At 47.5% G+C, this 26,836-nt stretch overlaps 1 protein-coding gene across 5 annotated transcripts in view; it reads right to left on the bottom strand.

Annotated features, from left to right (window-relative positions):
• The window catches only part of RTN1 (reticulon 1), a 127,822-nt gene that overhangs the window by 11,656 nt on the left and 89,330 nt on the right, over nucleotides 1–26,836 (bottom strand). Inside the window, exon 1 of one of the 5 annotated variants that reach the window (XM_083838352.1) lies at nucleotides 3,984–4,454. The exons of the other annotated variants lie outside the window; for them this stretch is intronic. Within the exon in view, the coding sequence (XP_083694478.1) occupies nucleotides 3,984–4,044 (61 nt within the window). The 5' untranslated portion in view covers nucleotides 4,045–4,454. Of the gene's footprint in view, nucleotides 1–3,983; nucleotides 4,455–26,836 lie in introns of those variants that run through there. 5 annotated transcript variants of the gene reach the window in all.

The following is a 26,836-nucleotide window of genomic DNA, read 5'->3' as shown; positions in this document are numbered from 1 at the left end:
ATATTGTTTATCTATTCTTAAAAGAAAAAAAAAATACACTCAGACATGACCCAGGATGTGTACAGAGCATGTTTTGGCAGAGCTAGTGAAATCTCACTTTTGATACCACCTAGGTCAAGGTGTTTGTTGGGATGGCTGGCATGAAGCTCACGTCTAAGAGAGTTTATCCTCTAGATTTAAGCTCTTGATCTTGCAGTCCTGTTGCTATCAACAGGAATGTGCTTGAGGAAGGACTGACAAAAAAATGAAGGCAAATCTGAAAGTGGAAAAAAGATTGACAAATTTCATTCAAATTTCACAGGAAATCAGCTGTGAAATCAGGAAGTCGATTACCCACAACTTAGTGCAGTTTTTGTGAAAATATTAGCTAAATTGGTTACATCAAATGATAAATTCATTCCAAGATTTTAGCTTTACCAAGGTCCAACAAAAGAACCAACTTCTGGGACAGATCTTTAGGTGCTGCAAAGAGGGAGCACTCATTTGAGCTAGACAAGGTGATCCCAGCTGGAAGTTCAGCCCACAGTACTTTCAGGAAAGCACTGAAGGTATGAAGGTACCGACTGGCTGAAATTATGCTTTTATGGTGATAGCTATAATTGAACAGACTTCAAAACTGTCAATAAGATTATACATTAATAGAACGCATCCGTATTATTGCTATTGAACTTCTTTGTCACTCTAGAAGTGGGGAATGTTGCCATGAATAGCTGGTGTAGCTTCTTAGCACCCTTTAGAAAGCAGTCGGTATATCAATCAAGAAAGGAAGCCGGTTCCCTGGAAACAGCTGTCAAAAAAACGCTACTCAACAACTCCAGTTCCAGGGGAGTTACGTCAGTTAGGTGGACTTGATGAAATTTGCAGTCCTTCTCCACATTAGTTTATAATCATAATGCGGATAATATTTAGGATCATTCCTATGAGCAGTTCACAGCCTTTTTCTCTTGATCTTTGAGATTTTCTTTCCTAATATGTCTTGCAGGATGGTGACGCTGCAGGAACAAGCGTGGCACTTATGCAGGCCACCCAAAAGCTGACACGTAGAAGAAATAGTGGAAGAGGAAATACTTGTGGGGACCAGATAACTGGCACCAAGTAGCTCCAACCAGCTGGGGTGCCAAGACCTTCCTAAGCCAGAGAAACCTCTCCAGCAAGGCGTGGGGCTGAGCCCTGCGGAGCTGGGCCTAGTCCACAGGCAAGGCCTGGAGACCTGCTCCAGCCGCACGAGCCCAGAGGCCCACCTCATCCCGCAGCTCCCCTCAGCAAGCTGGGCACCATGACGTTGCTGTACAAAGGTCCACACTGACCAGAATGCCCAGTTGGAGACATTTCTCCGCACACTCATGCATTATGCATGGCTCCATCCCGGCCTACTTCAAACGCACCACCTACCAGTGCGAAAAGATGGGTGTGGAAGTCGGCTGCAATTCCCCAAAGCCTCCTGTGACAATATTTTGAATGAAGCAGATGCCTGGCAGGGGCGATTTACTCTCCCGCTCTCCCCGAGGGGCTGTATCATGATCTACCATTGACACAAACATGCTTTACTTGATGCTTGCGTCGCTAAAACACATTGCAATATTTTAAATGTATTTAGCAGCACCAGTTGCTTCGTTGCAAGGAGAGTAATGGTATGTAGATTCAGTGGGGCAAAGCCAAAGCTTCACCAAGCATCCCTGCAGCTCCTCAAGAGCCCTACCAATTTTTACACCAATTTTCAGTAGTGTAAGGGCAAACCAGTGATATAGCTAGTCGCAGGCATGATTGTTTATTAATTAAAGCTTATGTTAACCTCAACATTTTATTTCCGTAATTTCAGTAAAAATATGCTCGGTATTTACTGAGGTCTGGGACTGCATCTGTTACGTTCACAGCCATATTCCAGAGTTTTCAGGGAGGAACCATAATTCCATTGATAATGAACTTGGCAAAATTATACAATTCCAGATTTTCATGAAACTGATATTCTGGGTTGAGATGGAGAGTACATGAATAACAGATATTAAAAGAATCAGTGAATTGAGTCTTTAGTCTTCATTCCCCTGAATTTCATATTTCTTCTATTTTATCTGGGACTGATCAAAGAATTTTGGTGGCAGAAATAACACTGTCTATTTCGTGTTTTCTGCAGAATCATTTTTAAAGCATAAAGCACCACCCAAGAAAAAGAAAGATATGCAAATGATGTGGAAGTGAGGCAAGTGATTTATTTCAGCTGCGTTGATTTTTTTTTTCAGATTTTTTTTTTTTTTAAATCAGCATGGGTCAAATTGTGTCATATAATTTTCAGCAAATCTGCCTCTTGATTTCAAACAGGAGAACACAGAAGGAGAGAAAGACTACTATTATTATTGATTATTACTTATTAATTAAACAATAGCAGCACACCCTTTGTTATCCCCCCTTTTTTAACTTAATGAATAAATATTCATTTTTTCTACTAAAAAAGAAAAAGATTCAGTCTGCCTCTAAATACAGGTGGTTCAATAACCTGACTCAGCAAATTAATATTTTTAGAAGGATCAGCAAGATACTTAGCCTTTTTGGAAACAAAACAAACAAAAACCTGAACCCCACCTAACAAGGAAGTTCATGTTTAAATCTCAGATGAAAAGGCTCCCAAGTTTGGCTGTGGCTCTCCTGTATAACCTTAAGGAATCACACAATCCTATAGAAAACCCTGGCCCTTGATTAAGGTATGGAAAGCCCGAGCTGCCGCAGGCTGGCATTTAACAGGTGCATCTGTTTACATTCCTGCTACTCATTTTCCTGAAAAAAACCCTCTGACCATAACCAAATTAAGATTGCAAAAATATCAAGATCCCTAGAGGCAAGAGTCTGTCTGTATGTCCCCCCCTGCCTCTCCCCGCCCCAAACCACCTTAGGAAGGTTTTCTGGCTTCGGTTACATGTCGCTGCCTTTATGAAACTACGCCTGCAAGCATCCTGGATGATGCTACAGAGTCTCTCTCCCAGGGACCCTGCTGTGAGCACCATATACGATCTATTCAGTGTGAACACGCACCTTAAAATTATAAAATATATTTAAAGAAATCCTGCCCAAAGCAGACAGCAGGCTGCCCGGCAGGATCAACCGCTAGCTTTTCTCCCTCTAATCTGCCCACCGAGCAGCGTCACAGAGACTGTCTTTTATCAAAACAAAGGCTGGATGCTGGCTGGGAAGTGTGAAGCTGACTAAAAATGGCTGAAAAGCCGTCCAAGGCACCCCGGAAGGTAGCCAGCCCCACCCAGCGCAGCCACCGACCCGCTCCAAATAAGCTGAAAATAAGCCCAAAAGGGAGATGCTATTGTTCCCCTCGCCTACGCGGCAGCAGACCACACCATCACGGTATTTTTACCCCCAAAGGGGACTCAGCGGACTGCTCAAAAGCACAATAAAGGCTTTTTTTTTTTTTTTTTAAAGCAACTCTACAGCAAAGTGCGAGGTGGGTGGCGATGCCGTGGTGCTATCGCACGTCTCGCCGGGGCTGCGTTTTCTTTGTGTCGACGCTAGGCTAAGCCCTGGCCATGGGTGTGTCCGTGGGCAGGAGGCACCGAGGCGCCCAACGCAACCGCCTCGAACCCTCGCGAGCCCCAGCCGGCACCAATTCACCATCGCCCGGCTCTCCTAAAGCCCGAAAGGTCTGAAAATCCTGCCAGAGACTCCGGGGTGAGGAATGACACCGCTAACGGCAAGGGCGGATGCTTGGGAAATGAGCTGTGAGGTGGGAAGGAAGGTCCTGTATCCTGGATGCTTTCAGGGCGAGACAGCTGGAGATGGGAGAAATACATTCAAACAACACAATTAAGGGCTTTTTCTTCCTTTCCTTCTTAAATTACCCCCAAATAAAAGCTTCGCGGGAAGGGAGATAAAACAGCATGCAAAGGCCCACAGGTGAACAATGCGAAAAATGGATGAATCCTGCCTTTGCCTCCTCTGACATGCAGTCCTTCTAGCATGCAACACTCGAACAGATATAATACCCTGACATTTCCAGTTGCTCCAAAGACAGTCCATCTTGGTGGAGTCGGCGCTGGCTTGCATCTCGGAGGGCTGGGGAATGGCCGGTCCTGCGGTCGGAGGCACTGCGTTGTTAGCAGTCAGGCATTCCCGAGCATGGGTTGGGTTAGCGGGTATCGCTCCCGTCTCCCCGCTCGGCTCCGGACTGATGCTGTAAGCAGCACAGGCGGAGGGGGGAGGGCATATTGTACGCGCTGCGGTCTCCACTGCAGCAAATCAGCGGTGTGATGTGGTTGCCCTAGGGAGCAGGCTCCTTTGAAAAAGGGGATGCGGTCCCCTTTCAAATCAAAAGCTTGCGCTGGCTCGGCGGCTTAGCCTCCCGAGCCATCGAAATGGTTAAGGCAACCTGACGGCAGAGAAATAAAAACAAATTCGGTGTGGGTGGAGGCGGGGGGGGGGGGGGGAGCACCGTTTCCTATACGGCTGCACGGTTGTGACTATTCATGTTCCAGAAATTTCTTGGGAGTGATGAAATCTGGTGTTTTCTTCATTTTTTTGGGGAGGGCCAAATTTCCCCGTCCACCCCCAAGTGCTGGTGCCCCCTCTCCTCTGCCTGGCTGGGTGAGGTCTTGGAGCAGGCAGGAGAAAACCAAGAGCAGGACCTGATCCCATCAAAGCAACCCCCATTTTGCTATTTTTTTTTTCCAAAACTATTCCAGAAACAGCAGGAAATAGCAGAGTACCCACACCCCGTGCACCGAGCCCTGCCACGGTGGGATGCTGCACACAGCAGGCTGCTCCTGGGCTGGGACATGCAGGCTGCAAACGCTGCCCAAAATGCTGCATACACCAGGATTCGAGGTGTGAGACAGCAGGTTTATGGGACAATTTATGAAAAAGTACTCTGTGGTAATTCAGCACACTGCTGGCTGTATTTTAACATGAGCCCTGGCACTCCTGCCCCAGGGAAGATGCTGGCCCTGCCTCAGTTTCCCCGTCAGCAAACTAAAAAGCAGCCGCACAGGGATGTCACAGGTAAGCCATGGCCACATGGTACATGGCAAAAACTGGGAAAAGAAATGCTTTACATTCACCCAGCTTGTTTGCCTTTTCAGATTTCTGGCAGCTTTTACTAATCACAAAAAACTCCCCAAAGTCACCCCATTTCACTGAAGAGTGATCCAAGGTACAAGGTATCAGCTTTGGTCTGGTCCCCATCAGCAGCGCGATCCCACTGGAGCCCTCTCAGCTCACAGGCCATATTTAAACTTTCAGATCATGCTAACTTATTAAATATTTCTTATTTTAGCCATATTATATTGACTTTATGTTTTTAGTATGGAAGTGGACAGCAGCACAGAGACAGTGGGTCCCATACACATTAGCATGGGGAACCAATTTTGAACCTCTCTGTGTTTTTGGCTCCCAAGCCAGAAGATTTTTAATGCTTCAGTTAACAGAGATCTCCCCAGCTGGCACTACTGGGTCACTTATCCCTCCCTCAGGTAACTCATCCCCCAGAAGAAAGCCAGAATTTAAGGATCAATTGACCACAGTCAGATCCTAACCTTTACCTAGGAAGGTTTGCTACGTTTATGGAGGGCAGCAGCTATTGCTTACGTTTCAAAACCATCTCTGAAATCCCAGAAAGACTTGCACTCGGCTTAAATCCCCTAACAGAGAAATAATTAACTAATTGGTGCAGAACTGGCTTCAATTGTCATTGCATGTAGTAAGATTAAACAATCTACAGACAGTATTACAAGTCTTGATTTTGCAGGCTTCCTGGCTTAGTTAAAAAAGGAAGAAACAGCTTGGCAAGGGATGATTTCCCAACATGGTCTGATTGGTTTAGAGCCTTCACAAAAGCAGAAAATATCTCTATTGTTGCTTTTTGCCCTACAACAGGGTCCCCAGCACCAATCCACAATACGAGGTATTTACAAGCAATGTATATGAAAACCACACATGAAACTCCTAAACCCTGGAGTTCCTGAAATAATAATAAAAAAATAATAATTAAACAAACAAGCAAACAAACAAACAAAACCCCACAAATCTCCAACAATGATTCAATGAAACTGATGGCTATTGTGCACGGACCACCAGCAACACTGCAGTGAGAAGACACAAAAGCTCACTGTAACCTGCATTTCTTAGCCAGGGATGAAAGACTAATTAATTCCATTTGGACAGACGAGCGGTCCTTGTACATTTAACACCCCGGTCTTGTGGTGATCTCTCCTTTCCTTCCTTGTTGGTAGAGATTTTCCTTGCCCCAGACTTCAGGTCTCCACCTCCGTCTTGTCCAAAGAAGGGCTATGAAGCTGGTGAAGGGTCTAGAGAACAAGTTTTATGAGGAGGACTGAGGGAGCTGGGGTTGTTTAGCTTAGAGAAAAAAAGCTCAGGGGAGACCTCGTTGTACCTTACAATTACCTTAAAGGAGGTTGTAGGGCTTACCTCCAAAGAAGGTTACCTTAAAGATGGCTGATTCTGTAGTCAGGTGGGGATTGGACTCTTCTCCCAAGCACCAAGTGATAAAATGAGGGGAAATGGCCTCAAATGGTGCTGGGGGAGGGTTAGATTGGATATTAAGAGAAATTTCTTTACTGAAAGGGCTGTGTGGCGGTGAAATAGGCTGCCCAGGGAAGATGTTGAGTCACCATCCCTGGAGATCTTCAAGAAACATGTAGATGTAGCACTTAGTAGCATGGGTCAGTGGTGGACTTGGCAGTGCTAGGTTAAAGGCTGGACTAGATGATCTTAGAGGTCTTCTCCAACCTGAACGATTTTGTGATTCTCCAGGCTAGCAAAATGAACCATACCCTCAGTTTTCCTGCTTCAGTCCCTGCTTCCCATTGGAAGAATGTCTCTTCAGACCTGGCCCACGTAGTTCCTGTCCCACATAGCTCCTGTCCCACACTACTTCCAGAGCTATTTTAATTCATGGGCACCAGAACCCGCTGCTTTATCAACAGTGACAAGAACACACTCATGTCAGAACCAGAACCCAACCGGTGCTGTGAGATGAACCAAGTTAGAAATAAAGGATAAGAACATCTTGCGGTGTACACTAACTTACCCGGGAAGCTTCCAGTGGTGAGCTGGGTGAGGGAGAGGGGCAACGCCTGGCATTACACCATATGTATGTCTACCTAGACTAGCACACAAAGTTTAACAGGATCACAGTCAGCAATGGCTGGATGCAGAGCTAAAATGGCAATTGATAAAAAATGCATCTCTATAATGAGAATTTAAATTATGCATTCGGTAAGAAGTGAGCCAGAATTAGGACTAAGCAGTTGGCCATCAAGAGACCAAGGAGCTATTTCCTAGAACTATTTCCTTGCAATAGAGCTAAACCAGGGCCACCGACTAAATGTGTACTGAGCAGAGCGGAAGGCACAAACAAGCCTGCCTGGATCTGAATAAGGCAAGACGTGCACAAGTCAGAGCTATTGGCACGAGCCACTGGATAGCGCAGTGATGGAAGAGAAGGTTTGCTGTCATCATGAGCAGAAGCAGGATTAAAAGCACTAAGTGGAACTTCCTTCCCTTCAGAGCATGGTCTATGGCAATCCTCCTTCTGCCGCAGGACATTACTGAATGATTAAAGATCTTTAGATGTTTTAGTGAGGTCACCTGAAGTTTAATGTTGATGTCACAGCCGCAAGCCAAGTGGGCTCACCAGTACTTGCCTGTTACACACCTCTGCTAGAGATAATGACCCACGTATGACGGAAGTTAGGGGGAAGGACTGAGTAAAATGAAGTTACCTGTGTACTTTCAGCTCCTCGTAACCTCGCACTGAGAGAAACCTCAAGTACCTCATGAGTAGGGGACTGCCATCTGCCTCATCTCTTTCCATCCCTCCAGCCCCACCAGGGAGTGCTGGACGAGGTGCAGGCTGCAGCTCAGCAAGGGACACAGGCACCCTGCCACGTGGATGGGGACACAGCAAGCCCTGTGTCAGACCTGGTTCTCCAGCCCTACCTTGCTCTTCTCTGGAGGTCCTTCCATTTTCATGATGACCAAGCCTGCCTGCACCCAGCTGATGAGCTCTGATGAGGTCAGAGTTAGCAACATTTATGGCTTTTTTGGTAAATATAGCTGAGTCAACATAATCCATGAGAGCTCAGAAGCCCCCGCTGTGTTCTACCACGAGAAGGATCAGACACAGCCTTAACCTCCAGGGCTGTCCCTTAACAACCCTGCTGGAGGACTGGGGTGGAAATCAGCACCGATTTCAAAGAATATTTTACAATAACAAAATCAAAGATAGAGCTAAAATTGTCACCGGTTCTGCTCAAAGTGCAGTGACTTAGAAGACACTTCGGACTGACGATGCTTTTCAGAGCAGAGCTCTGCATCACTCCACGTCAGCGCATCGCGGGACACATTGAGGGCAGTGCCGGAGCTGCAGCGCGGTGCTGGAAGATCCCGACGCTTATGGGAACAAGAGCATTAAGGGAGATCTCTGTTGTTTTTTGGTTTGTTTTTTTCCTAGACAATTTGTTCTTAGCATTTGCAACAAATATAGAGAGGATGCTATTTTAAAAGTCCCATTATTATACCTCAAAGCTCTAAAGAGCAATGGGGAATTTTTGCCCGAGTGCTCCAAGCCAAGGGCAGCCAGCAATCACATTTTGGCGAGGAGGCTGTCAATAGCGGAGGGATGGGCCAGATCCTGGCTCTGCTGTCTTGCTCTCATTCGTGCTCAACACATTTTCTGGGCTGCAGAATTGCTCAGAGGCAGCTCAGGTGAAAAGGTCAGGAGCTGGGAGATGCTGCTGGCTATTCCAGGGCCATCACCACTCGCAGTCTAGGTGGTACGTGGACAGCTTTGTCCCTGTGTCTCTTGCCCTGGGCTTTGATGTTTCTCTTAGGAGACGTTATACAGTGATAAATTACTTATTTTCTCAGCTCTTTAGGCCACCAAAGGGATCAATAAGCTGTTAAAAAGACAATATGGTCTCAAACTGGTGAAATGTATGTCTAGAGCTGAATGCTCGTAACAAAAGAAATGCCGTGCCCCAGCACATCACATCATGTTCCAGCTTCCCTGCATTTTTTTTTTTGAGATACCTTGAAGTGCCTGGGTTTATCAGGGTTTTTAAAGTCATCAGTCAAAATATTTGGGTGGTTCGCAGGGACAAGAACTGTGTTTTGAGGTGTGTTGCTAAGCTTCTGCTCTGCTGCCTCTGTTTCACTCTCTGCTCAGCACGACTGCTCTTCATGGCCATTTTTGCTCCAAGTCTGAGCTTATCATAAGGCGTTTGGCAACAGCCCTGTGACACGAGTCAAAAGAGTGGGTGAAAAATCAGGTGAAACACACTTTGCACTTGCTTCCCTGCCTGGGAGCGAGGCAGCCTTCCTTTGAATGCTAGTGAAAGAGCCATGTGGGGGGAAACCCTGAGATTTGGGTCTATTATTTGGGGTGCATCAAGCACGGCATCGCTAGTAGGTCAAGGGAGGTGATTGTCCCGCTCTACTCTGCGCTGGTGCGGCCTCACCTCGAGTACTGTGTGCAGTTCTGGGCACCACAGTATAAAAAGGACATGAAACTGTTGGAGAGTGTAAAGAGGAGGGCTACGAAGATGGTGAAATGCCTGGAGGGGAAGACGTACGAGGAACGGCTGAGGTCACTGGGCCTGTTCAGCCTGGAGAAGAGAAGGCTGAGGGGAGACCTCATCACAGTCTACAACTTCCTCGTAAGGGGGTGTCGAGAGGCAGGAGACCTTTTCTCCATTAACACCAGTGACAGGACCCGCGGGAACGGGGTTAAGCTGAGGCAGGGGACATTTAGGCTCGACATCAGGAGGGGGTTCTTCACAGAGAGGGTGGTTGCACACTGGAACAGGCTCCCCAGGGAAGTGGTCACTGCACCGAGCCTGTCTGAATTTAAGAAGAGATTGGACTGTGCACTTAGTCACATGGTCTGAACTTTTGGGTAGACCTGTGCGGTATCAAGAGTTGGACTTGATGATCCTTAAGGGTCCCTTCCAACTCAGGATATTCTATGATTCTATGATTCTATGATTCTATTATTAGGAAGCAGTTTTCCATTTTGGATTTTGAACCACTGATGGGAACGGATCCTCTCCACCGACCATCCCAGGGATGCTGGCACCCCTGCAGTGCCACCAGAGCTTGCTGACTAATGCAGGTGACAGCACATCTAAGATGTAGGAATCAGTTATGATTTACTCCTGGCTTTTCAGCAGTGGATGATTTCTCTTAGCTCTTTAATGCTATTTTTGAACCAGAAGGATCCTAAGAATGAAGGCTCTATTCCTGCCATTGACCTAGAAAAGTCTTTTGATTCTTTCCAGTGGGACTTCTTTTTGTGAGTGCTGGGAACCTTAAAATTGGGCATCTCCCTCCTCTGGGGGAGGCAATTGGTACGTCTCCGTTCCTTCTTCAAGATGTGATCAGTAAAGCTGCCAAGACCCCAAAACTCTGGCTGACCTACTGCATTCCCCCGTCAGAGCAGGCTCGTGCACCGCTTGCAGCCTACCCCTGTCTCCAAGTCCATGCTTTTAAGTCTGGGCTGCTAAATTTGTCTCCCTTACAGCATTGCTGGTGCTGCAGCTGGCATTATTAATTCCATTTCATTAACTTATCTTCTTAATGGACTGGAAGACAAAAGAGAAGACAGTCCTGAGACCACAGCGTTGGCTGGGCCTCGGGAGATCTATGTTCAGCCCTCACGTCTGCCAGAGGCTTCCTACGTGACCTTGGGAATCCTCTCTCTTGGGTCTCTGGGTCCGCTTGGTCTATTTAAATTTGGGTCATCATCTGCTTTTAAAGCTTTATTTCTGCAGCACCTGGCACAACATCTGCTGCTCGAGCAAAGCAGCCTCGTGCATTTTTGTAAACAAGTTGCAGGCAAGTGTTGCTGGCTGGCGTTCTTGGGCCAGTGGAGACCAAGCAAGATGGTGAAGATGAACTGGGGTTGCATGGCTCTTGGAAGGGGTGAAATCCTGCCCGGTGCTGGCGAAAGAGGAGCCTCCCCTTTGGCCAAGCATGCCTGGCAGAGGAGGGGAGGACACAATTATTATTACCTCCCAAACTGCGCCATCCCATGGGTCTCTCCATCACCATTTGCAGGTGGAATGGTGCCGCTTCAGGCCCAGGGCTGTTGCTGGAGCTGTTGGGGTACAGCACAGCCATCCTCACCCCCAGCCCGGTGCTGATGCTACCAGCCCCTGGCACGACCTGCGCTGCCGCCCGCTGGCACAAGCCACCACGGGCCCTGTCCCTTCCCCTGCCTCATCTCGTTGGCTGTCCCCCAGCGATTCAGGGGCTCCGATGCTGTCCAAGTGCAAATACACCTACAAACTGTGCAAACATGACTGCAAATTAAACCGACAGCCTGTGGGCAGAGGCTCGGGAGACAGAGGTTTCTTTTGCAGCGGTGCCACAAGCCTCTAGTTCAGGCTGGCATCCTCGCCGGCACCCAGGGGTGCTGGTGAACGGGCCGTGGTTTGCACCGTTTCTGCTGGCTCCTGTACCCACCAGCCCTCCTGCCAGCCTGACCCCAGTGAGCAGGTGAAGGTGCAGAGCATCATACCCCAGACCTCAGCTCCCGTTCCCAAAAAAAGCCATTTTCTTTGGCGAAGGGAGTCATTTAACAGGCCCTCAGCTGCCCACCCCTCTGCACCGCTTCCCCCATCCACTGCGTGGGGGCAGGCGGGATAAATGCGCTGGTGCCAGAGGTCTGCAGGTGCTGTGGCCATGCAAGCACCACTCGACCATCCCACAATTGTCATGGCAACCCCGGCTTTCCCTGGAAAACAGCAGCAGACCACGAACACGCTGCTGGATGCAGCAGCCACAACCCAAGCTTATCCTGTAGCCCTGTTGCTGCCTGCTCCATGGCTGCGATGCACCTGGGGACCAAAATGCTCTCTGCACAGGGAGGGATGCTGCTCGAGCCCATTCTCAAGCTGGGGGGATGCACAGGACTTGGCTGTTAGGCAAAAACGTGGCTGAGGAGCGGGGAACAGGTCAGAAGGCAGCCAGCCCAGGGTAATCAGAAGAATTGCATCGGGAAACGATGTGCCAGGAAAACGTTCAGTTGTGTTCGCTGGGGAAAAGTGCAGGGAAATTGGTTTTGTGGGATATTTTAGGCTATCATCTGGAAGAGCAGCTACGCAGGAAAGCAGCCATGGCTTGAATATGGGGGGGCTGGCCCTGCCCTACACATCCCCCACACGGGGCAGGAGGAAGGGGAGTCAGAAGATACCATAAGGAAGGTCAAGCAAGCTTCCTTCCAGCATCACATCTGCAAAATATGCAATGCAAATCCACAACCTGGAGCCAGCTCATTAGGGACTTAACATCAGTCATCCCTAAAACTAGGTATTTTATACATGGAGATGTAAAATGAAGAAATAGAGAAGGAAAATAAAATGCGGAGTCCAGAATAATCGACTGAATTCGTGGAAGTGGGTTTCTCTCTGAAAAACAGATTCCATCTCTGAGTACTCGAATAACACGTATCCTCACTCCCCCTCTCTGCACACAATGAGAAAGCCTTGATTTGGATGCTGATGTCAAGTATCTGAGAGAGGACAATTTCATTTTCCATTCTCAAGGCCGAAGGATTAAAGATACATCGGCCAAACCATTTCCCGTTTAGAAAACCCAGCTAAAAGGGCTAAGGAATTCAGATATGCCCGACAATGCCTTTAAACACCACACACCACATTTTCCTGATTGCTTCTGCAAAGGAAAGATAACCCTCTACTCCAGATGAGTGTGAATATATAATAGGAGGTATTGAGTGAATTTGAATATATATGTAAAATGGAATTATTTTGCCTTCTTTGTGAATTAATAAGTGGGATGGAAGTTCTTTGTGAATTAATAGGCAGCAGGAAAGTTCACTGGACAAAACTGAAAAAGGGAAAACATTCCCCTTGTATCGCAGGACATCTAACCTCTCTGCTTCAGTAATGAATAGCGTGTGGGTATGGCAGAAGTAGCAGCAATTTCAGAGTGGCACTGTGGATATACAGGGTACAGAACCAGCCCTTGTCCCAGCGCAGCGCATGTGAACAGTGTGGGGTGGAAGAATAACATACTGTGTTTCCTGTATGAATAGTGAATTCCTTGCCACAGGTTTAGCTCTTGCAGAAACTGAGTAATTCCAAAGAAAACAGCAAAATAGGATGGGGAGAGTGTTGCAAAAGGTCTGCGGGGACTTAAGGAGCTGCTTCCCCCACGTCTTTCACTCCTTGCAAGCATTTTAGCGTGGGAGGCTTTGCTGAAACTCCCCAGCTCAGACAGGTACCACCGAATACCCCTTCATACTTGTAACTTATCAGATATTTCACTCTGAACAAAAACATCCAGGTTCTGAAGTCATCACATCCCTGTGTCCCATCCTAGGGCTCTTGCATTTCACATGCCAGATACTTAAAATTTATATTTTTTTTGCAAACAGAGAGAAAACACAATGGCATGACATTACTTTTGAATCATGATAAATTCAAGAAAACCACAATCTTTGTATACACAAACAAACAAACAAACAAACCAAACCCCAAGTGGTGCATTTCGCTTTGGATGGACCTCACCCATCACAGGTAGGATAGGCAAGGGCAGCTGCTGCTGAATGCCATCCCGGTCCTGGGCCCCGCTGCTCGCCAGCACCCGCAGCTCTGGGCTTTGGAAACCTCAACCTCTGAGCAGCCCCAGCACAAAGCCAGGAGATAACGGCCCCCTAGATTAGGATGTCTGGTGCTGGGGCCAGAAGAGACGAGACAAGAGACTTCATTTTGGAAACAGCAGTTGTTACCTTTTCCAAAACTTGGTTTTTAATTTTTTTCTCTCTATTTTTTTTCCAGCTTGTCTTGCATTCAACGTGATCAAAGTTTCCTGCGAAGCACAGCCTCTGAGTTTCAGATAAATATAGCCACGCTGCTCTGCGTTTGTTTGTTTTCCCCAGGTTGCAAACCTGCAGACGAGACCTACTTATTTCGGAGCGGGGCATGCAGAAAGCAAGGGGAGGCATGATGCACGGAGACCTGCTGCTTGCAGGGCTGCATGGAGGGGAGGATGGACGTGGCCACGGCTGAGTGTGTGTGACGTGCCCAGCCCATGCCACCACACAGGGGGACAACCCCAGCCCTTCCAGCCGTGGCAGACCCCTTGGGCTCTGGGTGAAGCCACACACAAGGGCAGAAAGGTCCCAGCCCCGATCCCCCACCCACCCCGGGCACCTCCGCTCATCCCACCACAATTTATTTCGGCTTTCCAATTAGCCGGGAAGTAAACGCAGCAATTACTTTGCACGTCTGAAGTGTCAGAACTCTTCTGGCACATTTCCCTGAAGCAAAACAACTAACGAAGGGCTCTGATTAGTGCAGAACCAGCAGGTAGTGTGGACCAACATTTATTTTTACCTCTTGACCCCTGAGACAGAGCTTGGTGAAGAGGATGGGCTTCCTGGCCACTGCAGCCAGAGGGACTTGGTGTAGGGGTTGTCTCAGAAGATGATGTTCCACCCTGTTTTGTCCTTGGGCTGCCACTGAGAGAGGAAACCTTCAAAATCTGAACGCTTTGCATGTGATGGAGGATAAAACACGGCTTTTTCCATCCAGGAATGACACCCCGCATAGGTCCCACTCAGCACCTCCTTCGCCTCCGTGCCTCTCCGAGGGTTTTTGCCCCCTCGCTGGCAAGCAGGGGTGAAGTAGGAGACGCTGGCTGTGCTGCTGCCAGGGCTTGGGCTCAGCCCCTGCAGACCAGCAGGACCTGGGGTCCCACAGCAGGACCAGTCCCCGTGGAGCTATGCCCACGCTTACCCAAGCCCTGGCAGCTGCAGCTTAAGGCCCTTTTTCTCCCCAAAGCTTATTTTTTTCTGAATCGTTTCTCCTGCAAAACACACCAGCCACCTGTAAAAGCTGTCTGGAGCACAGACTGTGCCATGCAGGCTTGTGTAAACCCCCGCCCTTTCCCCAGCCCTCCCTTGTTTTGCCCTCAAACCGCAAATAATCTGTTTTTCACCGTGACCCGGGAGGGGAGAGGCTGCCCAGGGGATGCAGGGAGCAAATTGGGTAGCTTCGGGGTGCCGAAGTGCAGAGCAGAGGATGATTTCCACCTCCCCAGGGAGGAGATGAAGGAAAGCAAAGGGATTACATTAAAGCTGAACTCTCCCAACCCCAAATGCCCTGGCCATAAGGACAGCAGCTCCAAACCCTTCGTGCATTGGGTCCTGAGCAGCAAAGGGGCGCATTCACGTGCTCGGGGAGGATGCTCCCAGCCCTGCGGCAACAGCAGCCGGGCACCTTGGAAAGTTGTCCCTTTAACCAGGTTTCCTCCTCACCCAAATTTTTGCACAAACAGGAGGTGCATGACTCCTTGCAAGGAAAAGCAACTATTTTGGAAATCATCTGCTCTAAGCCTGTGCCTGATTTCGCCTCATCCAACACGTGTTTCCATGGAAGCAGAGGAGGGAGCGGGCAGCCTGCGGCTGCAAATCGCAGCTAGTTCACCGCCTGCTCCCGAGCCTGAAGAGACAAACAGATCATTAAAAATAAAACAAGATCAACATTTAAAAAAAAGGCCCTTCAGATAGCTGATAGTCAGTGCTGCAATGGTGCTTTTGGGGTCCAAGCACATTGCAGCTGCATGAGACCGAACTTTGGCTTATTCTCAGAGGAAACGGAGAATGCGTCGAATAAAATGATTTGTGGTCTTTTGTTGATCGCATCGGTGTAATGATTGTGTGAGCACAGAGAATGGCAGCGCAGCACACAAAGGGAGTTATGTAAATGGATTAAAAAGATGTTTTCGGCATGGTTTGAAGGACTGTATTGCAGAGAGAGACCGAAATGAGGATGGTCTGGGAAATAAGCGTGGTTTAGGAAACACGGTTTATCTGCTGATCCAAACCTGGTTCAGACCTCAGGAGTGAGTCTCCTCAAGTCACTCAGTCTTATCGATGTGACCCTCAAGCAGAAATGTATCGTAAAATCACAGAATTATGGCTTGGGTTGGAATGGACCTTAAAGATCATCCAGTTCCAAGCCCCTGCCATGGAAAGGGACGCCACCCACTAGATCAGGCTGCCCAAAGCCCCATCCAGCCTGGCCTTGAACACCTCCAGGGATGGGGCAGCCACAGCCCCTCCGTGCAACAACGTGACTATTCGTGACTGTAACCACAAACACAAAGTTTTCTGCCCTTAACTAGCATCCCGAGGCGTAACTTCATTCAAACACGCCGTTCCTAACAGCCCGTGAGCACGCTGCGTCGTGCTGCCGAGCCAGGCACGTTGCACTGGAGCAATTACCGCACCTCCTCGGGTAAGAGCTGCCTCCTGCCCAAAACGCTGCGCCCTTTCGAGCGATGGAGCTGGATGTGCCCGGGCACCTCGCCTGCTCCCAGCAAAGCAGCGGCGCTGATACATGTGCAGCCATTACAGGAACAAATGCAAAATGTCCTTCCTGCATTAACTCCCCCCTGCCCAAAAATATATCAGTTTTATGGCTGTCTGCCTTCTCCCTAGAGGCAGCAGAATTTCCCACCAGTTGTTTTTTTCTTTCTTGAATAGCAAGCCTAATAATAATAATAATAATAATAATAATAATAATAATAATAATAATAAATTAAGCTGACCTACAAAAACTACGAATTACAAAATATAGTTGCAGACTCAGCCGAACGGGTTCGGACTTGTTCCATAGAGCTGCCTGAACGCTGAATTTGTGAATACTGCGATCAATACTGTTTTGAGCACTGATACCTCTGATCTAATGACAGCTCTGGGTAGGTCTATTACTTAAGTTCAGTAGGTGGTTTTCAGGGGAAAAGCAGCAAAATGGAAAGAATGAACCAAACCAACTTGAGTCTGCTAGATTCTACATCCAAACAGGGAAATAGATGCGATGAGGGTAAATCTGTCGGGGAAAATGAAGTGCTTTAGCTTTGCACAGGACTGACCCTATTTCAAGAACACACAAAGGTCCAAGATAAGTCCGTATCAGCAATTCCCAATGAGAAAATGGCAACGTCACCCAAGGTATCATTCTTGCCTTTTCTAACCTTGAAATTCATCTCAAGCCAGCAGACCCAGCCAGGGCAGGGCCCCACAAACTCCTCCATACACAAGCTGGAGGCAAACTTTGTGGTGGTGCCGAGTACCAGTGTTGCACAAGGATCAATGTGCAGGGAGCAGCACGGGGTTGGTTTTCACCTCCAGTTAGCGCCTGGTTTCCTTCTGCATCCCACCAAGAGGAACGAGCTGGTGGTAGCAGGTTGTGCCAACCTGGGGATCCAGGGCTTGTTCATATTTTTAAATAGAGCCATCAAATTACGAAGCTTTTCCAGTTTTACAATGTGTAACTCGGAAAAGGAAGAACAGTGCACCCGATTTCTTGGACCAAACAGGAACCAACTGGAAGGCAAGAGGGAAAATGGTGCGGGTGATTCCGGAGGATATCAGGAAAGCGTTTGCCTCTAGGCAGTGCAGGAGATCGATTTGCAGAGTCACACCGCAGCACAAGCCGGACAGGAGGCAGCCAAAATGCAGCAGAAACTGGCTCGGGGAAAGGGAGAAAGCTGTCAATGAAATAAAGCAGGGAGGCACAGGGAGGAGGCAGGAGGAGAGAGGCTCGCAGGGCAGGTAGCGCTGCAGCCATGGGCGCTTACCTCGCGCTGCATATCCGTGACCTTGAGACTGATGCCATTACCTAACGGTGCCAAATTGTAGGAGGCACAGAACAAATTAATTACAAATGGGAGATTAGGCTTACGGTCTGATAAGCAGCTCACGGAGTTCAATGAAGAGAAGTTTTAATGAGATTAAGTGACAAAGCCATCACTTAGAAGGAAGCATTAAAAAGGCTACAGACAAGGAGAAGGAACTGGGGGCGAAGGCAGAGAACTATTAAACCCATCTGTGTTATTAAAAAGAAGAGTAAACAAGGCCTGTATCTCTCAGAGAGAAAAGGGGATGGCAGCGAGCGTGCTGGCACCACCATGGGAACTTTTCCCCTGGGTATACAGTGGCTGAGTCAGGCTCAAGGGGAATCGACGGCACGCAGCAAGGGAAGCCCAGCACCCATTTGGGACCAGCACGAGGAGCAAAGCACTGGCTGGCTCTCATAAATTACTGCAAGGACCAGGTCTAAAGGATGACCCAGGAGGGCTGGGGTTACTGGGGGGTGGCAATGGGTTGGAGCTGGACTTGATGGTGAAGACCTATGACCTGGTCTGCTTCAAAAGAGAGTGCAGCAGGATGGTGGGCGGTAGCAATCGAGGAAAGAAACAGGCTAGCAGTTATAACTTCAGACCGAGAAGGGTATATCTTAAATAATAATAGCTGCTTCTAATGATGAATAATTAAAGCAGACCATTTGTTCCGCCAGCCCTTACATATTTCCATCCCTCTAACGTACAGCTGAAGGGCTGGCTGTGCTTTGTCTCCTACCAAAACCACCCCATCCTTCTGCATGAGGTGTATCTGACACCGAGTGCAGGCATAAGGAGAAGCTGAGCATCTTCAGATCAGGCTGGTGAGGGACCTGCTGAGTAAACGCAGCCCCGATTACTGCACAGCAAACAGCCGGGCAGCTCTGTACAAGGTTTGCAGGTAACATCCCCTGCTCGCATTGCCAACAAGAAATGGGCCAAAAGGGTTTGCGCGTATCTTGGCCAAACAAAGGTCCTGATCGTGACTGGGCCTCCAGACACTACACCTGAAATAAGGTCTGAAAACAATAACGGCAGAGGTTGCTATTTCCTTGTGAAGCCAGGGAGCAATTTGTGTGTGCTAACAAACATGCCTAGCACGACAGCCTTTCAAAGTCACCTGCTGCTCCCCTGACTTCTCTTGCAATGCAGGTTATCCAAACGTGTATCCCTGGGTGCTGTCTAATCCACAGTTCTAGTAAATATTTACATCCCTTTCCTTCCTATTCTCATTTAGAAATGCGCTAAAAGGATGCACGGGGGTTACCTCAGCATTTTACGGATTCTTCAGCTCTGTCAGCGAAAGCAAAATCCCACAGGATTATGCAGCTGAGAGCATGTTGCATTCTCCCCTTTCTGGGAGGAATCCAACTACCACAGTTAAACCTTGTTAAAAAAAGAAGAAAAGAAAACAAAATCCATAAAACCAAAGTGTGTGGCAGAATCTTCTCCATTGATTTAATTTTTCAAATCTCATTGCGCTTCAGTGGGATCAATTGGCTAACAGAGATGAACTCTCTACATTTCTTAGGGTCTGTTCCTGAGGAGGGGAGAATACCAATGGGGAATCACTGAAGACTGGGACTCTTCCAGCTCTGGCAAGATACAGCACCCATGAGATGCTCTGGAGGCCTAACAGAGGCACAGAGCTCACACCTGGGGACAGCACCAGGAACCGTCCCACTAAGCAGGTGCAGAGCAGGCAAGAGGAGATGAGATGGCTTCGGTACCAAATTATACATGTAGGTACAGTGTATGTACACGTCTGATTCAGACCCATGAATAGTAACTGCAGATTTAACTCCACCCTTGCCCACAGAGCAAAAGCAAAGCCTGCATCTGAATAAATCCTGACTCGGGGCAGCAAATCCCAGTTGCCAGCATTTCCAGGTCGGAGCAACAACAACAACAGAAGCTGAAGCCAAGTTCTCTGAATATTTTCTTGTGGAGTACCCAGGAGAGCTCAGTTATATGTAGCAGAGCCATTTGTGTGGTGTTTGAGGCAACATTTCTGTCTTAGCAGACAGAGAGGTGCCAGGGAACAATCCTGCTCTGCAGGCAGGGCTCAAACCACCACATAGGCAGGTTTGTGAGCCCATGATTATCCCACTGATCTTTTTTGCCTGCCCCACGTAGCATCAAGCGTGTGCTAGATGGCAACTGCTCATCCCAGGCACTCCTCTTGCTGCTGCTGTACGTTGTAGTGAAGTGAACACGAAGGGGCTCTCACCTGCAGGAGGAGCACGGGGAGAAGATGCTGCAGAACTGGTGACTGACTTCTAACCAGTGGGGCAGGAACAGCAGAAAGCGACTCTTTTCAAGGCAATAAGGAGAGACGGCAAGTTCTTCAGAGAGATGCAGCAGACAGGAGTTAATCTTTGACTTCATGTCTCTGCTTGCTGCATTGCAGATGCCCTGTCAATGGGGCCAGCCCCTGCTCCTTGCAACACCTCCCTTCAAATGAAAGTCATCCCACCACAAGGAGAGCTAACCCAGGCCCATGAGCATCACTGAAGTCACACCTAAACGCACGGCCAAAGTGTTCACTGTGCCCTACAAAGGGCTTGCACCAGGCAGCAACCGGCACTGAAGGGGTGAGATCCCATGCCAGATCCTCCATGAAGTCTGTGACACTCGGCCGTTTGGCTGACATGTCATTTGGCATTTTCTCTCCAGCACCCTCATTTATTTCCCTTTGCAATGTCAGCTTGGCCAGCCAGCTCCATGAATAATTCAGTGCCATTAAGCACGTGTCAAAGCCGCTCCGGCACTTAGCAAGATTGGTTCTTTGGCTCTTTTCTCCATTTAACTGCATTCCAGCATAATCTCCCCTTCACCGCTGCTGGAGGAGCAAGATCTACAAGTGGAAAGCACATTGCCACAGATATATGGAAATACAGCTGTATATATGGAAATTGTCCTTTGATAGAAGTGGTGTGCTGCTCACCATTCTGCTGGATGCATGGTCAATGCCAGTTTGAATGATGGTGAAACCTGCTTTTTTTGTTTGTTTGTTTGTTTTACAGACATTCAGCGGATGTAAGGGTCAATAACCAGGCAATAAGGATGAGCTCACAAACCAGGATTCGGAAAAAAGAGGGGTCATTTCCCAGTCCTGTTGTGTATTTGTGGTATTATTGCACTGAAATCTATTCACCTCACTCAATGAACCCATTAATCATATGATAAATTAGTCATTCACAATCCCTTCCTAACCAGCTTTCTTAGGCAAAGGGGCTGTAGGACGGGTGTGCATGTGTTTCAGCATCCCATCTGTAAAATAAGGGTAATATCATCTCCTTTCTTGCTTTGTCTGGAAATTTAGGTTGTTTCACTGCCAACCTGCAGCACCAACAAAAGCAAGGCTCTGAATAGGGATAACACCCACTAGCGCTGTCACCGGGACGGAGCCATCTTTCAGTCTGCCAAAACTGCTCCACTCAGACCCTTTCCCTGCGAGGAGTGCGGGCTGTTTCTCTGAACGCTGAACATAATTGCCCACGCAACTTCTGACCTGGGTTGTGTGTGCAATTACCGTGTCTGAGAGCACCAGGCAGCACAGTCAGCACATCACATCCAGCCGCAGTAACTGCCTGTGCAAATAAACCGTATAGGTGAGTGCTCATTTCAGAAGGCACAATTGCTACTACGGCTTTTATTAAATCCCACGCTTTACAATGCCCTGGCTGGAGCAGTAAACCTTGTGCTTTCAGCTAAGGTTACGCACGGGCCTGCTGTTTCAGCAGCAGCAAAGCTCCAGCAGCTCCAGTGCAGGTGTCTGAGACAAGCCATGGATGCAGCCTGTTCTCCCCCTTTTTTCTCTAGGGAACCTGCTTTGGCAGGGGGGTTGGACCCGATGATCTCTTGAGGTCCCTTCCAACCCCTACAATTCTGTGATTCTGTGATTTAGGAAGTGACTTCCGTGCTCTGGAAAAGCTGCTGTACTCAGCCTAAGCAAGTAAGCATAGCTGCTGTTGTCTCTATGATACATTAGCTGGCAAAGTGACCCTCAGAAATCCTGGCTATTAATCTCTGCTGGCTTTTCTATAAGCTCTTATACCCTGCTCCTTGCTGGTTGCCCAGGTACAGACTTTGTTTTGTGGATGTTGACAGCATTTCATTAGGATGTATGCAGTAATTCCCCCCTGCCTCTGTAAGGAGCACTCTGTTTCTGTAAAAGAGAGAGCAGAAAGCCCTGTCTGTGCAATGCCTGCCTCTGCCAACAGCACTCACCGAGCGAGTGTAGCTCCTAGGCTGCTTATAAATGAGACGCTGTGAAAACAGTGCCTCCGGGACTGTCAGAGGCTGGGTTTTGATCTTACACCACTGCGGATCCCAAGGAACTCCACACACGGCAGAGGTTTATGCCAGCCAGGCTTTGGGTGCTGTCAGACCTGAGAAACCTGCAGTTGTTTTTTTCCCTTAAATCCTGCAATCTCATTGCACCTGCTGTTCAGAAGATAGGAGTCAATTTTAAAATATTCCATTTTGCACATTTATATGAAATGTGCTGCTCTAGCAGTGTTTATATTTAGCCAGATGTGATGTAGCAATGCCAAGACCTGTTTCCCTGACAAATTGTTCTTTAGGGATCCAGTTTGGAAGGGGATGCTCTTTACTGAGATTCCTACTTTACCCGGCAATTTGGATGGTCTAATGTCAAAGCCTTAATGCAAGCTAAATTTGCTGCCTTGAAAGCCTTCCCTTTCTAAGACACAGCTTTTTGCAAAGGCAGTACTGATTATCTGTATCCTTTCTGCTCTTCTCAAATTACCCGAGCTCTAGAGGACTCCTGAGGTTACCTCTCAGCAGTTTGCACTCTTATGACCTGAGCTGTGGATTGTGTCCATATGAACTGTGAAAAAGCTGGCACATCTTTTCCAGAGGTGTTGGGGAACCGCAGGAAAGTACTGGAGGACTGGCAGCACCTGGGACAACTTAATTAGTGCCCACCTTACCTCCTAAGGGGAGCTGTGGTGTAAGGCAAACTCCAACATCAGCTGAAAACTTTGGACGAGATTGCTGATGCTATATAAAATAACACAGCACCAGGTGGGAAAGGGTTTCTGTGAGCAGGTGGTATCAAAGGGCTGTGAGTCAAGCTGGAGTTGCAAGGAAAATAAACCCAAAAAGGAGGCTTCTGGGAAAGCAAAAAGCAATCCAGCTGCCAGGGGTTTTCCTCATGAAATATTCACTGCCACCTGATGTTGCTTGCAAAACACTAATGTTTCGTGTCTGCGAAGCCCTGAATATGCAGAAGGCAAATGCTCAGTCCTCTTGAATAGAGAAACGCCTGCCGCAGAAGCATGAGGATCCAGGTATGCCTGGTTTTCGTCAGTGATGCTTAGCAGAAGCCTCCCGGCCTCATAGCACTTGTGAAATTTGTCATCGCTGCCAAAATGACAAACCTTTGTTGTCATTGCTAGAGCTGATTTCACTGACCTTGACATCACCAAATGCCCCCACCACAGCCAGGCTAGCCTCCAGCAGACCCGTGGTGCAGGTAGGTGACTACTGCCATCCAAAGCAACCTGTCCTCTTGTAACAGTAATTTCTTCCATACCTATTTGTATTCCTCACACACAAATGAAGTGCTGTGAAAGCAGAACACCAAAATGACGTCTCACTGCTACAGTTCTCCAGTAACCACTGAGCTGCTGTCAGAGACAGATGGAAAAGATAGGAAATCTGTGATATCTACCTGCAAAAAAAATAGTGGGCAAAATTACCTGAGTTGGGTAAAGGTCAAGAGAGTTAGAAAAAAAAAATCATTGCAGAGAACTAAACAAAAGAAAGTGGAAATCAAGATAAGATTAAGAGTCAAAATGACAGAAAGACCAGATGCTGTTTCTTCGGAGAACAAATCAAGCCCTTTCAATTGTTGGATCACTGCGTATCTCTTATTTCCTATGTGGTTCTGAATTCATTCGAACACAGCAGCCTCCCCAGAAAATAAAATCCCCTTTTCAGTCAATATGGCCATTATGTCCCAATCAGCAATGCACTCTCAGAAGCGAAGGAAAAGTACCGGTAAAATCAATACCCACCTCCAGCTTTTATTCCCAGTGGAAGAGAGCTCCCATCACACACTCCCTTCCTTCAGTACAGTCAAACACATCAATTTTAACCTCATGCTATCTACCAGACAAATAACAACATCCAGGGAAGTCCTTATTCTGCCTAACATCTGAAGAATTACTGGATTAAGCCTGAAACAGGCTGAGATGTTCAAAAGCTGATATTTCACCTCATTGTGAGAACTAGGGTTGTATTTTATACCACCAGACCTTAATCCTAAATTTAAATCTGACCTGAAACGAGTCTAAACACTTCATTAGAATTAATCTATAAAACTGGTGAAAACCCGTGATTCCCAGCTCACAAAGCATTGCAGAGGTTCAGAAGCAGCATTTCTGGCAAATAAGAAAACAAATTACGCCGAACATTTCCTACAAAACACTACATCAAAAAAAATCATTTGAACAGGCAAAATATCCTGTGTTAATAAAACCAAAATGGTATATTTTGATTTTTACTTCTCCTAATTTCTGTTACAGTATATAAACTCCCCTAAGCACAGTCAGAGCTAAAAGCATCAATTGTTATGGAGAAAGCTCTTTAACATCATTTACAAAAAAGCCTCGCAGGTGGTATAACTTCTCCCCTTTTTTCATATGTTTTTTTTTTCCTTTACTACCAATATAAATATTTTTCCTTACCATATATATAGCCACAGAAAAGCTATCAGTAAGTGCTAGATTTCTCTGTCAGTAACAAATCTCTGAGAACTGCTCGGAATATCCAGGCAAAGCTTTGCTATACCAAGGCATCTGGGAAAAACTGTCACTGCGATCAGATCATCAATGTCACAGCCACAACAAACAAGCAACTTGGCCTTAAAAAATCACCTTGCCCAAAAGCTGAGTCACTGCTGATGCCAAGAGACTCCAAAAGGGACACCGTGTCAAGATTTTAGCTTATAAAATTTGCTTCAGCTGTGAGGGACTCTGCAGTCGAGGCTTGTCCACAGGAACAGAAAATCACTCGTGAGCAGGGTGGTTTTCTCCTTGCAGCCCTTCCTGGGAGCAGGACTGAGCCATCACTGGGTGCTCAGTTTGGGAGGGCATGGACATGGACAAGGGCAGAGCAAGCAGTGGGTTTGTGCAGCCCAGCCTGCAGAGAAAGAGACCTTCACATGTGAAGCATCTTTACTCCTTGGACCTGTTCTCATCAGGTTCCTGTTTATATACAGATACCCTCGGCTTAGACTCTGCCATTCATGTCTCTGATACTGAAACATTTGACGTAACCATCCAGCACCTGTATACAGTCACACAAGTAGCTCTTTTTAATTTTATTTTTTACTGGTCAAGAGGTAATCTCGTAATCTTGACCTTACAGAAACATTTACAAACTCTGTTCTGTGCCATATCTTTCGGGAAGGTCTGCATACCTGTGTTTGAGTGCTCTGACTTTTGATGACTCTTCAGAGGCAGTCCTTTGCTCTAAAAGGGAAGATATATGAAAACGGAAGGATAAGGTCTATAAATTTTTATAGCTCTGTACTTAGCTCACGCGCAGGCAGTAGAGTAGATGACAGTCCCAAGAGAAGATATATGATCTTCCTACATTAAGCTACATCGAATTTTAAAAGCACCTCTGAGTATCCAGCCACTGTGTTTAATATGCTTTGGCACTCAGGCATTGAAAGTTTGGCCTTACCCAACACATGGGGATAAATCTTCAAGAGCACAGCCAAAAGTCAGGGAACAGGTGCCAGAGCTGCAATGGTTCAAACTGCTGAAGCTATGGACAATACTAGTGGAGACCTGAAGGACGTGAGACTTATTGAGATGTTTCTGAAGGTCATATCAAGGTCATGCTTTGGTGTACGTGTACTGTGCTGGTCACAAGAGGACATCATTGCCCCAGCCACGTTTTTGGAGAGGAATGAGTTTGGCTCTGTCTGCCCTCAGGAGTGTTTGCAGACATTTCTTCTCAGAAAGAGCAGTCAGGTATTGGGATGGGTGGCCCAGGAGGTGGTGGAGTCACCATCCCTGGAGGATGTTCAAGCCTCAGGAGCGAGACCCCATGGATTGAGGCCATCTGAATGCGTCTGCAGAGTCTGTGCCATCACAGCTCACTGCTTACATCTTCTCAGGTGTTCAGAGTCATTTTTAGATTCCCTGAATGTAGCAAAAGCAGAATTGCAAAGCAACTGGTTCTCAAAACCGCCCTGTCTACCAACCTACTGCAAAACCTCCCAAAATATTAGGAACACACTATGGAAAGATGGATTGCTGGTATGAAACAATTTGCAATAAGAAAATCACCTCTTACTCCCAGCTGTAGGTCTGCATGCTGAGATACTTTCACTTAAAACTATCCTCTTACTCTTTATTAGTTATTTTTAGCCATTTTTACCGTAACTGTAGATTGCTAAGCCACAAAGCCCAAGAAGAGCAGAGAGACAAAAGCAGACTGGAGCTTACCTTAACTGCATTGTCTCCTACCCACTGCCTCAGTCTTAAATTCATCCCTGACCTCACATCAGGCCAGTCAGGCAGTGGTATGGAAGGAGAAAACTGGCCTGGCCAGCAGACTGACTGTCAGTGCTCCAGGTGTGGCCCCAGCATGGGGTTTAGCAATGCAGATGTCATTTCTTCCTGCGAGACCCTCTATATTTAAATGTTTCACTGAGCTGCAACTGCAAAGGAAGAGGAGGTTTGTGAACTGAGTGGGCTGTGGGGTCAGACAGCCCAAGAGGAAAAGACGCCATTTGGCTCAGGGAAGGGGTTTGGAAGAAAAAGAAAAAAAAAAAGAAAAAAAAAAGGGTAAGTCATGTCTGTAGGACCTCTTTCACTCAATATCTGCTCATGGTTCTTGGGAAAGAGCATGGCCAAAAGTCTCAAAACCCATTTGTAAAATGCCAGTCCCCCCCTAGATTCGTCTGCTCTGCATTACCCAGGAAAGCCCAATTCAGCTGGCATTCAGCCATCTGAGCAGGAAGTCACTCAAGTGCTCCATGTCTTTGAAATCATAGAATCACACAATGGGTTGGGTTGGAAGGGACCTTAAAGATCACCCATTTCCACCCCACTGCCATGGGCAGGGACACCACCCACCAGATCAGGTTGCCCAGGGCCTCATCCAGCCTGGCCTTGAACACCTC

Source organism: Anser anser, assembly GCF_964211835.1.
Source record: "Anser anser genome assembly, chromosome: 5".
In the NCBI taxonomy this organism is placed as follows: domain Eukaryota; kingdom Metazoa; phylum Chordata; class Aves; order Anseriformes; family Anatidae; genus Anser; species Anser anser.
The sequence above is the reverse complement of the archived record's forward strand: the minus strand, read 5'-3'. Positions and strand labels throughout refer to the sequence as shown.